The sequence below is a fragment of the Orcinus orca genome, chromosome 2 (assembly GCF_937001465.1).
Source record: "Orcinus orca chromosome 2, mOrcOrc1.1, whole genome shotgun sequence".
NCBI lineage: Eukaryota > Metazoa > Chordata > Mammalia > Artiodactyla > Delphinidae > Orcinus > Orcinus orca.
The window spans coordinates 174,653,190-174,666,085 of NC_064560.1; the positions used below are offsets into that span (position 1 = coordinate 174,653,190).

General features: G+C 47.8%; 1 protein-coding gene across 1 annotated transcript in view; it reads left to right on the plus strand.

The window, feature by feature from the left end:
* The first annotated feature begins 1,128 nt into the window (after positions 1 to 1,128).
* Positions 1,129 to 12,896, plus strand: part of FLVCR2 (FLVCR heme transporter 2) — a 63,212-nt gene continuing 51,444 nt past the window's right edge. The window contains exon 1 of the mRNA XM_004262258.4: positions 1,129 to 2,145. Coding sequence (XP_004262306.1) covers positions 1,495 to 2,145 — 651 coding nt within the window. The 5' untranslated portion in view covers positions 1,129 to 1,494. The remainder of the gene's footprint in view (positions 2,146 to 12,896) is intronic.

The window sequence follows — 12,896 nt, forward strand, 5'->3', positions numbered from 1 at the left end:
AATTCTTGTGATGCTTAAATGAGGTAATAAAGTAAACACGATATAAATGTTCAATTTTTAATTGTTAGGATATCTGACACTCCTGAAATGCTTACTATCTGCCAGGAATTTTCCAAGTGCTTTCAAGCCTTAACTCATTCAAGCCTCAAAACAGCATTGTGAGGTGTGTACTATTATTTCATCATCAGATTTTCCAAGAAACTGAGGCACAGACAGGTGGTGTATCTCAATTTACATAACAGACCAAGAGGAGCTTAGCCAGTGTTTGAACCCAGGGAAGATATGGGCTCTTATCCCTCCCCAGGGCTGATCAGTCAGTGCAGGCCTGACCTTCTAGAGGCCCTGACTTGGGGGCTTACCTTCTGGAATGGGCTGTGGACCAGCAGGTGGCAGCCTAGGGCTACGTGGGTGCGGAGACCATTTACAGCCTAAGCCCAGAGCCAGCGCTGTGCTGGGCATTTCACCACAAACCAGGGTCTTCAGCGTCTCCGAACTCGCCTCTTCCCTCCACCCTCAGCTCCTCGCCTGGAGGTCGCCCGGGGATCCACCAGGAAAGAAGAGTCCTAACGAACAGGTTCAGATCTGAGTTCCCCAACCAGGTTCGCAGGGAAATCAAGGAGCGAAGCGAGTTTTCCGCAGCTCGCCTTTACTCCCGGTCCCAGCCAGCCCGGGAAATCTACAAATGTCTTTTTATACCGAAAGTCCAGCAAGGGTTGGGGAGCCCAGCCAAGTGCAAAAAGTGGGGAATCCCTCTTGGATACCACAGAGCAGTTTGGGGGCGCCTGGCATCCGTGTGGGCGCTCAGGGCATGCGGACCGGCAAGGAGGAGACTCTATTTAGAGGATCACCTCGGAAGGACAGAGGGTCTTTTCTTGCGGAGTCCCCCGGGAGGGGACAAATGAATTTGAGGGGCAGTGCCCGGGTGCGGGTTAACCCGGCGGTTTCCATGGTGCCCGGGGCGTGGGGGAGGAATGCACCCGCAGGCGGTGGCGAAACCACTGTATGGCCGGGCCAGCGGCTGGCGAAGGCGGGAGGGGCGGGGGGCGGGGGCGGGGGCGGGCGGGTGGGTCGTGGGTGGGGAAGCCGCGCGGGGCGGGGGCGGGGCGGTCACGTGCGCCGGAGGGGGCGAGGCCGCTAGTCCGCCCGGGAGCGACCGGAGTCCCGCGGAGTGGCTGCGCCCGGAGAGAACTGTTTCCAGGACGGAGGAGTGAACGTCGACAGGCGCTTCGGGAGGACTCAAGGCACCGAGAGCCAGGACCAGGCTGAGGCGTCTGAAGCTGGGGGACAGCAGTCAGGGACAGAGGACGCCAAGGAAAAGTGAGAGCAGAAGCTTGGGGGTGAGCAAAAGAGCCCCACTCGCGGCTTTTACGCAGGCTGGGGACTCCATTTATTCCTTCCGGGCGGGCCGGGTAAGTGCTACGTCAGCTTTAGGTGACCAGACGACGCCACTAGAGTCCTCAGCACCTGTCTAGGGCTCCAGGAGAGGCTGTGGTCATGGTGAATGAAGAGCCTAACCAGCAAGAGCGCGATGGTACCCCTTCGCAGACTTCCGCCCTCGGGGAGAACCCCAGCCTCTTGGCCCATCCCAGCGTCTCCATCCACCCCAGTGTCTCTGCGCACCCCAGTAGTTCGGTCCAGCCCAGTAGCTTGGCTCTACCCAGTGGCTTGGCCCACCCCAGTGGCTCGGGCCCTGAGGACCTTAGCGTGATCAAGGTGAGCAAGCGCCGATGGGCTGTGGTCCTGGTGTTTAGCTGCTACTCCATGTGCAACGCCTTCCAGTGGATCCAGTACGGCTCCATCAATAACATCTTCATGAACTTCTATGGGGTCAGTGCCTTTGCCATCGACTGGCTGTCCATGTGCTACATGCTGACCTACATTCCTCTGCTCCTGCCGGTGGCCTGGCTCCTGGAGAAGTTCGGCCTGCGCACCATCGCCCTCACTGGCTCTGCTCTCAACTGCCTGGGGGCCTGGGTGAAGCTGGGCAGCCTGAAGCCACATCTCTTCCCAGTCACTGTGCTGGGCCAGGTCATCTGCTCCGTGGCCCAGGTCTTCATCCTGGGCATGCCCTCCCGCATTGCTTCTGTCTGGTTCGGGGCTAATGAGGTGTCAACAGCCTGCTCCGTAGCTGTCTTTGGCAATCAGGTGGGTAGAGAGTGGGTAGTGTTCCCTGTGGGACTGAGTGTGTTGATTGTACCGCACGCCTCCCTGTGTGGAGACTGTAGTTTTCTGACTTCAGTGTGTTTGTGACTCTGGGTGACTGTGGCTGGGTGTGACTGATAGGGTGAGTGAGTGATTGTGACTGGGTGACTGTGTAAGAGAAGTGGGGAAACAAAAGGAGGGACCTTTGCTGTCACTCACAGTTTCTCCTCCACCAGCAGAAAGGGTGCTTCTGGAACACATGCTGTTTTTATGATCTCATTCCTGAACTTACTTCACCAGCTTGGACAGGAAAGCTGTTCTTTCCCGGGGAGCAGCCCCTGGGCGTCAGACTATTCTGTGTCATCAGAGGTTGGCAGGTGCTTTTTTCCTGTCCAGCCAGCTTTTCCTAGAGCACAGTATCTCCTGCACCACATGGAAAGGCAGAGCGGGGCCCTGGTGGCATTGGCGCTGCTCTCACCTTCTTTATACACAGCTGAAGCCAGGACAGTGGGAACAATGCTTTGTGCCAACCTCCTTCCCTGGGGTTTAGAGCCAAGGGCAGCAGGATGGAGTCGAATTCTTGCTCTGAATTTTCAAGGCCTAGAAACCTTGGAAAGACCTGGAAAGCTCATATCTTACTCCTTTGTCTTTCCTTCTTTTGGGAAGGAGAATTTCAAATTCTTTGCATCTCAATGTGGATATGACCCAGAAAGGTGGGCATGTCGTGAGTCTGATTGCTGTCTCTGAAAGGTTGAAGCAACTACTTTCGGGGCCCTTCTTTATCTGGACCACTGCCTGGCGTGTCACTTCTTCCCAAGCACATGCATTTGTGGCTATGCATTTAACAAATGACCAGTAATCCTTAGTTCTTGTAGGCTTGTTTTCTCTCACCTGTTCATTGCATTTAGAATATTTAAGCTTTCATCTAGGAAGTTCTTATTTGAGTCAGAAATTTCCAAACTTCCCTAAAGGTAAATTTCCATTCTGTTCATCTTTGCCACCAAAAAGGTAACTTGAGCTAAATTTTTTCAGGCCAGTAAGGCCTGCCACTTGGGTAATAGTTTAAGCAATCAATGAAAGCAACAGACAGGGCTTCTTCAGCACAAACAAGCAACATAAAATCCTTTACCCAGTTTTCTTTAAGCTGTGGGTTTGAATGTTCAGAAGATTGAATGGATTTGAAGTCTGGGGATGAAACAGGTTGGATCTTTTTGTTCAAGGCAATTAAAAAAATAGGTATTAAGGGTGACATGTACCAACCCCCTCCTGAAGGTGATGTGACTGTGAATTTGAACATCTCATTGCAGCTTTGCTGGCAGGTTTGACATTATTGGATGTTTTCTTCATAGGAGGGTAAAGCTGGGGAGCGATGCGCAGGACTTCTCAAGCTTCCAGAGGGTTAAATCTCACTATTCGCAGCCCCAACGGGATTCAGACAGGGTCACTGCAATCCCAAACCCATTGTTTGGGGAGGGCAGAAGAGCTAACTGGGCCCTCAGGTGGCCTGGTGAGATAAGAGAACCCAACACTTTTTTTTGTTCACCATGGAGCAAAACCGAATTGGTTTTCAGACCCCTCTGCACACAGCTGTAAAGGAACTTAAAACCAAATATATCTTTAAAATTGAGTAAGAATAGTTACTCATTGCCCATGCCTACTCCCCACTTAGGTCAGAAAATGCTAAGAATTTTACATTTAAAAACACCCTGACAGCATATATTTGTATCACAGAGCCATCAGTTTAGTGTGTTCTTTTAGGCTTAACCCACTTTGCTAAGTTAAAAAAAAAAAAAAGAAATATGAAAAGCTGACTTGTTTATGCTTCCTCACGTAGAGGTGACTGCGTTTGGTTCTTGGCATATGTTTTAACCTTTCTCTCTGAGGAGAGCATGGCCGAATGGAGAAGAGATATTAACAGAACACCTTGCGCTTTGAAGTTTAAAAAAAAAAAAAAAGGCTCCACAAAGCTGTCTAAACAGATTGGAAGCATCTTTCCAGAGAATAACTCTTTGTGGCCGCAGACATCACACTGATCAGCCAAACCCCTGTTTCATGGTAATTCTGACCCCTCTCTTCTAGGGCTTCGCTAATAGGCTCCACGAGGCGCCAGTCCCTGCTGGCCTAAATCCAACACTCATTCCTTCTCTCAACTAGCACCTGCCTTGCCAGACGCTGTGCTAGGGCTGCAAAGAGAATCCCTGCTTCGCACAGTTCTCCTACCACCCTCTTAAATTGTATCAGGTACCAACATTCAGATTTAAAAAAGCACACATACAGGAAGCAACCAGATGAGAGTATAGAGGATTTGTTTTCACTCCGCCATGAGGTTTTTTAAGTATCTTCGTCCTGGCATTGCTATGGGAAGATTGAAGGGGAAGGAAGCTAATATCTATCAAACACCTATTATGTGCAAGGCACTTCTTCATGCATTATTTAATTTTTTTAACCTTTGAGGTGGGTGGGGTTGTCCCTGTTGTTATAGGCGAGGAACTTGAGACCAGATAAACGGAGCAACCTTATCCAGGGTCCTACTGGTGCTGAGTGATAGAAAGGAGGTTTGAAGCTAGCTCCACCCCCAGAGCCCCTGTCAGTGGGCCATTATTGAGTCTTCAGGTGGACAAAGCGTATATTAAACAACAACAAAAAAAGGCAGGATTCTGAGTTTCAAGTTTTGGCCCTGTGTCTCTAGGGTTGTGGGTTGTCGGTGGTGATAAAGTGTCCAGCAGTTTCTCTAGAATTTGAGAGCTAGCACCTGCCTTCTGTTTTGAAGTTCCAGGCATTCGCAGTGCCTCCCCACGTGCTGGTCGCTGAGGGGCTGGTTCTCCCTCTCTCAGCCTCAGGAAGGTGGGGCTCCAGGCTCTGGGGAGAAGAAACCAGTGGATCCTGAGCTGGCGTGAGGGAGGACAGGGAGTCTTGGACTGCAGCTGGGGCACTTCCCTGTGACCATCACACAGGTGGTAGCAGCCCGGCAGTGTTAACAACACTGGTTCCATTGTTTCCAGGGAAAACCATCTGGGGTTTTGAGTGATGTGGACACATGGTTATTGAGCAAGGCTGGGAAGAGAGCCTCGTGTGAGAGTCTGGGGACGGCTTGGTGGCACAGGGCGAGGGAGATGTGGGAGTGAGAAGAGATCTTCAAGGCAGCCCCAGCCCCGATGAAGAGCTTCCAGCCCTGAGACCAGAAGGGAGTTCCTCCGGGACCCTTGGGCAGGTCATAGCACAGCGCCACCCAGAAAAAGTCTAGAGAGAATCAGTTTGCTTTTCGAGGAAAAGAAAATACAGTCACCTGGGAATTCCCTGGTGGTCCAGTGGTTAGGACTCTGAGCTTTCACTGCTGTGGCCTGGGTTCAGTCCCTGGCTGGGGAACTAAGATCCCTCAAGCTGCACAGCATGGCCAAAAAAAAAAGAAAAAAAAATTACGGTAACCTTACAAAATCAGTTCTGTAGTAGCCACGGTCTATCTGTCTGATAGACATATAATGAAAGCCACAAATGCAAACCACATATATGACGAAATTTTCTAGTAGCCGCATGAAAAGCAGGTAAAATGAAAAAAAAAAAAACAGGTAAAATGTAAATTTTTTACCAAAGTAAAACAAACAAGTGAAATTAGTTTTAGGACTATATTCGGTTTAACTCAATATATCCAGAATAGTATTTCAACAGGTAATCAATGTAATAAAATTACTAACAAGCTGGTTCACATTCTTTTCCTATGGCGAGTCTTCGGAAGTTGGCATGTATTTTACACTTACAGACTAGCAACATTTCCCACCATGTCTGGAACAACGATGCTAATTGTAGGGGAGGAAGAGGTTTTCCTTGACTGTCTTAGAGTCCCCAGCTAAAAATTAAATTGACGAAGTCAGATTAATAAGAGAAAATCATCCATAATTATTTCCTATAAGTATTAGGTGACACGGGAGTCTTTGTAAGGAAATGAAGGAAGAGTTAGACTTGTGCACTTCTATGCCAGATTTGCTGGAGAGCAGACAGTGGTGGAGAAATGTGATAGGTTAAGGAGTCTGAGGTCTGTAGAACCGGGGGGCCACTGAGCAAGGCCTTTTGTCAGGATTCTTGGAGGAAGTGCCTCTTTATCTCCAGAGACAAGGGTCTTGAGAGACAAGGATGAGACAAGGATGCTCCCTTCCTCTGTGACCAGGAGGGCACCTCCCACAGGAGGGTTTTATTTATTTATTTATTTTTTTGCGGTACGCGGGCCTCTCACCATTGTGGCCTCTCCCGTTACAGAGCACAGGCTCCGGACGCACAGGCTCCGGACGCGCAGGCTCAGCGGCCATGGCTCACGGGCCCAGCCACTCCGTGGCATATGGGATCTTCCCAGACCGGAGCACGAACCCATGTCCCCTGCATCAGCAGGCGGACTCTCAACCACTGCGCCACCAGGGAAGCCCCACAGGAGGGTTTTAAGGCTTGTTTCGGGGGAGGGGGTCAGAGTGACCTTCCTGCTTTTCAATTCTCTCAAATTGCTTCAGCTTAAAATATTCACTATGCCAAGGTACCAAATTTGGGGGTATTGTGTCCTGAACCCCATCGTATTTCAAGCATTTGGAAATCAGGTTCTAGCAGACAAAGATGGACTCTAGGAAAGTGAGTCCAGTCTTGAGGAGGTTGCGTTTACTGGACTGGCCAATCATCTGTCACCCAGCGAGGCTGGGTGGTCCAGAGGCTGACTCAAGAGTCCAGGTCATGAGGTGAATGGTCAGCCTCATCTTGTTCCAGACTCCTGGGCACTTGGGTGTGTTAAAGTCCAGGCTTATCAATCTGGCTGTTGCAATGTCAGAGAAACTTTCAAGCTCTGAGTGACATCTGGGGAGGTGAAGGCAAGCTCTTCTGTGCTTTCATTTGTTGTCATTGTCAAGGCACATGAAGCACCTGCCCATGTGGCTGACCACTTGCTGGTCTCCCCTTCGGACTGGAAGAGAGGACCAGGCAGGGGCTGGGAGAGCAGAGCAAGGCTAGTGGAGACTGAAATGAGAAGGGGTGGAACCAGGACCAACCCTCAAATGCTCATAGGGGCATCCAGGCCATAGAAAGTGTGACAAAGGAAAAGTGACATTGGAGTGTGGAGGGGTCACAGCACCGTAAGAGCACGTGTCCCAGCTGAAGGTGGCAGCTGCTTGAGCCTCTGCCAGCTGTTCCCATACACAGCATGACCAGTGCTGTCAGATCATCTCATTTGTTTTTTCTTTAAAGAGAAACCAGAAATCCAGATTTTATTGTGAAATCTGTTTTTTTAACTGCGGTAAAATAGACATATTTATAATTTTAACCGTTCATAAGTGTACAATTCAATGGCATTAAATAGTTTCACAATGTTGTGTAAGAATTAGCAGTGTCTATACCCAAAATACTTTTATCACCCCCAACAACTCTGTGCCCCATTACACAGTAAGTCCTCCTCTGTAACCTCTATTCTACTTTCTACGTCTATTAATTTGCCTATTCTAGGTACCGCATATAACCAAAATCATGCAATATTTGTCTTCGTGTCTGGCTGATGAAATCTGTTTTTTAAAATGCTGATAAAACTCAAAATTTTTTTTTTTTTTGAGGTACACGGGCCTCTCACTGCTGTGGCCTCTCCTGCCGCGGAGCACAGGCTCCGGACGTGCAGGCTCAGCGGCCATGGCTCACGGGACTAGCTGCTCCGCGGCATGTGGGATCCTCCCGGACCGGGGCACGAACCCGTGTCCCCTGCATCGGCAGGTGGACTCTCAATCACTGCGCCACCAGGGAAGCCCCAAATTTTATTTTATTATTATTATTTTCCATGTTTTAAAATTGTGGGTCAGATAAAACTTCTAGTTTGAAACTTCTGGGGAAGGTAAAGTGGAACCGAATTCCAGTTCTGGTTTCTCCTTCATCACAAAGCCCTCACCAAAGATGCCGGCCGGCAGGTGGATGAGCTTAGAGTCTGGCGACTCTGGGAAGGAAGCTAGACCAGTGCTCTCCCAGATGGTGACCATTTGCCTCACCTCTGGGGCCGGGACCAAATACAGATGCCTGGGCCTTCACCTGGACTTCCTAATCAGCCTCTCCAGGGGAGGGGCCCAGGCTCCTGTGTTTTTACCTGGCTTCCCAGGTGAGGCTCACTATTAGACTTGCGATCTCTAGGAGAGAGGAGCAGCGCGCTGTGGGAAGGCGCCCTCCTGCTTGGAGCCAGGTTCATGTCAGGGCTGGTGTGTTTTGTGCTGCTGTGTGATGGGTCCAGTTCCCAGGCAGATGCAGCTGGGAGCTCAGCCACTCACTCTCCAGACTGAGGGGAGAGGATGGGCTTGGGGCGGGGCTCGTAATTCTGATTCACTTAAGGTTCTGAAATTAGAACCTTAAGAAAATAGAACCTTAAGGGCAGCCCTGAAGGCCTGTGAGGTGGAACCACAGCAGAAGCTCCTAATCCTTCTGTTTCTTTGACCTTCCGCTCAGTGCGCTACATGAGAAGAGGCTCTGGCTGGCCTGGCCTGACTTCTGTCTTGGCCGCGTTGCCTTGGCAGACATTCTTCAGGGCCTGACAGTTCCGTGGAATCGAGTCTGAGTGTTCAGTTTAGCATCCAGGACCCTTCCTCCCTTGTCCTTCACATCCAGCCTGTCTCTTGTTCCCTCCCAGCTTTGTCTCTGCTCTGACCAGTCTGGCTTCTTGATTCTCTCCTTGAAGATACACTGCTTGGAGGTTAAGCCTAAAGCCTCGGAGAGTGACATCAGTAGATGGTGGACCAGGAAGCTCCAGACCCTTGTTCCCCCACAGAAACATTAAATAAACTAGAAACTTGCTAAAATATCTTCCCTATGGGAGTTTTGGAAATCAGTCAAAGATCTACAGCAACCAAGTAAACGCCCAACCAAGAAAAAACCACGTTCAGAATGGTAGAAAGTTTCATGGCCATTTTGCTCACCCTTGCCCTGACCCCACCCAACTGCTGTGCCTCCCAGTACCCAGTTCCTTTCTGCAAACCTGAGAACGCAAAGCAGACCAAATTTGCAACGTTTTAAACCAACTGTGTTTTTTTTTTTTACATCTTTATTGGAGTATAATTGCTAAACCAACTGTGTTTTTATACACAATGAAATATCCACAAAGGAAATTAAGGAAACAATTCCATTTACAGTAGCATCCAAAAAAATACTTAGGAATCAGTTTAACCAAGGAGGTGAAAGACTTGTATGCTGAAAACTATAAAATGTTACTGAAAGAAATTAAAGAAGTCACAGATAAATGGTAAAACATCTGTGTTCGGATTGGAAGACCTAATATTGCTAAGATGTCAATACTACGCAAAGCAGTCTATAAATTCAGTGCAATCACTATCCAAATCCTGATGATGTTTTTCACAGATGAAGAAAAATGCATCCTAAAATTCATGTGGAAGTTTAAGGGATGCTGAATAGCCAAAACAATTTTGGAAAAGAATCACAAAGTTGGAGGTCTGACACTTCTTGATATCAAAACTAATAACAAAGCTACAGTAATCATGATAGTGTGGTATCAGCATAAAGACAAACAGAGAGACCAAAGGAATAGAGAGTCCAGAAATAAACCCTCACATATATATGGTCAAATGGTTTTTAACGAGGGTGTCAAGACCATTCCAAGAGGAAAAGGACAGCCTTTTTAAAAAAATACACTTTACTTTTTAGAGCAGTTTTAGGTTCACAGCAAAATTAAGAGGAAGGTAAAGAGATTTCTTACATACTCCCTACACCCCCTTCTGGTGTAGTCTCCCCCATTTTCAACACCCCCACCAGAGTGGTGCGTTGGTTACAATTGATGAACCTACATGGACACATAATTATCACCAGTCTCTTCAACAGATGGTATTGGGAAAAACTACAAAACTCTTGGAAGAAAACATAAGGAAAAAGCTTCATGATAATAGATTTGGCAGTGATGGCAGTGATTTCTTGGATGTGATACTAAAAGCGTCAGCAACAACAGCAAATAATTGGACTACATCTAAATTAAAAGCTTTTGTGCATCAGAGGACACTGTCGATAGAGTGAAAAGGCTGTCCATGGAATGGGAGAAAATATTTGCAAATCGTATATCTGATATGGGGTTAATAGCCAGACTATATAATGAATTCCTGCAGCTGAACAACAACAGAAACACAACCCAATTGAAACATGAGCCAAGGACTTGAATAGACATTTCTCCCCCCAAAAAAGATACATAGACGGTCAATAGGCACATGAAAAGAAGCTCAACATTAGGGAAATGCAAATCAAAACTACGATGAGGTGCTACTTCATACCTCTTAAGACAGTTATCAGTAAGAAAAAAGAAAAAGAAAAAAGAAGTGTCGGCAAGAATGTGGAGAAATTGGAACCCTGGTGCATTGCCGATGGGAACGTAAAATGGTGCAGTCACATGGAAGACAGTATGGCATTTCCTCAAAAAGTTAAAAATAGAATTACCATATATTTAGCATTTCTACTTCTGGGTAGTTACCCAAGAGAATTGAAAGCAGGAACTTGAACAGATATTTGTACACCCATGTTTATAGCATCGTTCTTCACAATAGCTGAAAGGTGGGAGGATCTCAAGTGTTCATCTATGGACGATTGTTAAAATATGAAATATACATATGATAGAATATGATTCATTCTTGAAAGGAAATTCTGACACGTGCCACACGTGGCTGGACCTTGAAGACGTCATGCTGAGTGACATAAGGTAGTCACAAAAAACAGACACTCTGTGATTCTACCTGTCTTTGAGCTGTCTTTTTTTCTGACACCAATCAATTCTTCACTTTTCTAACACCAGCTGGCTGTCCTACAATTCAATTCAGTTCAACTCTGACACTAATGACTTAGTGCAGACCCCACAAGTTAAGAGCTCAGTCCCGTAAGACTGTCTCCATCTGCAAGTCCTGGGGGCCACCCAGACTTCTGACTGACTAGCTGTAAGTTGGGGGTTCCCACGAGCCCTACTCAGGTTCTGTAATTTGCTAGAATGGCTCAGGGAACTCAAGTAAGCACTGTTTTTCTTGGTTTATTATAAAGTCTACAAGTCAGGAACAGCCAAATGGAGGAGACGCCAGAGCCTCTGTGGGCCACCCTCCCAGCACTTTGATGTGATGGGTTCACCAGCCTGTAAGCTCACCGAATTTCCTTGTTCAAGAGTTTTTCTAGAGCTCAATTTCCAGTTCCCTTTTGCTTCTCAGGGGTGGGGGGAGGGTGGGGCTGAAAGTTCCCAAACTTTATCACTTGGTCTTCTGGAAACCACCTCCATCCTGAGGCTCTAGAGGGGTCCCACTCTAAGTCACCTCATAGCCTAACCTCAGGTGTGACGGAAACAGGATCCTTATGAATAACAAAGGACAGTCCTTGGAAACAGGATCCTTATGTATAACAAAGGACAGTCCTATCACTCAGGAAATGCCCAGGGTTTAGAGCTCTGTGCCAGGAACCAGAAATGAAGACCAAATATATTTTTATTATACCACAGATGATCTCGAGTAATCAAATTCATAGAGACAAGATGTATAATGGTGGTTGGGGGGGCTGGGGGAGGAGGGAATGAGGAGTTAGTGTTTAATGGGTACAGAGTTTCAGTTTGGGAAGATGCATGGAGGTGGTGGTTGCACGATGATGTGAATGTCCTTAATGCCACTGAAGTGTACAGCAAAAAATGATTAAAACAGTAAATGTCATGCTATATGTATATTTTACCACTGGCACCAAAAACAGAAAGATACACTGCTTGGCAGGTGTTCCCTCTGGCTGGGTACCTGGGTAACTGCTCACCCCTGCCGTCATCTCCTCAGTCTCTGCGCTGGAGGAAAGCAGTCCTTGCCCTTCTGTGTGCTTCCTGAGTTTCTGTGGATACTGGCCTTTTTTTTTTCTAGGGTTTGTGTCTCCCCCTCTTCCTCCACCTCCTCTTCCTACTAAATGGGAAACTTGTCAAAGGACTGGAACCTTGACTAATACATCTCTCCCATATGTCAAGGCTCTGGGCATAACAGGCGCTTAAAAATGGATGGACAAATTAATAAACAGGTATTCCTTTCCTGAAAGGAATTAAGGTGACCACTCAGCTGAGAGCTCAGGTGGTTGCAGGAAGGGACTCTCATGCCTGGATTGTCTTTCTGACAATCTTACTCTTTCAGTGGAAAAAGCTATTCATTCCTTACGGGGTGCCTTGAACTCTGCTGGACCCAGGGTAGTTGAGAACACATCTTTAGCTCTGCTGTGTACCCTTGGACAAGACCCTTAACTTTTCTAACTTTCGGCTTCTTCTTTTGTAAGATGGAGATAATATTGGCTCCTGCAGTAGTGGAGGAGAGGAGTAAATGAGACAGTAAGTGGAGGGCACTTAGCCAGCAGAGTTTGTCTGCTAAATGAAGAACAGATGCTGTCCCTACTATATCATCAATAAAGGTAATTGGCCACTGATCTAGAAGGAGAGGCCAACACTTAACTGCTCCCAGTACCACCGTGTGGCAGGCTTAAGGGTACATGTGCCCAGGACATGCAGGGGTCACAGCATATGGGAGGGAGGACACACCCCAGAGTGAGTGTAGCGGGGAGCCAGCGGGACTGCTTCCCTGAGGAGGTGATGGTTATGAGCCGATTCTCAACAAGCGAAGTGACCAGGAGTTGGGTGAATAGGGGAAGGTGGGCCTTTCTGGAAGTTTCCAGGCAGTATCTTGATGGAGACTTGTTCCTCTTGAGAGCTGCTCAAACTAAGAGCTGTGCTGGTGCCGGGAGACGGTGTTATCTTCCCAGTATGT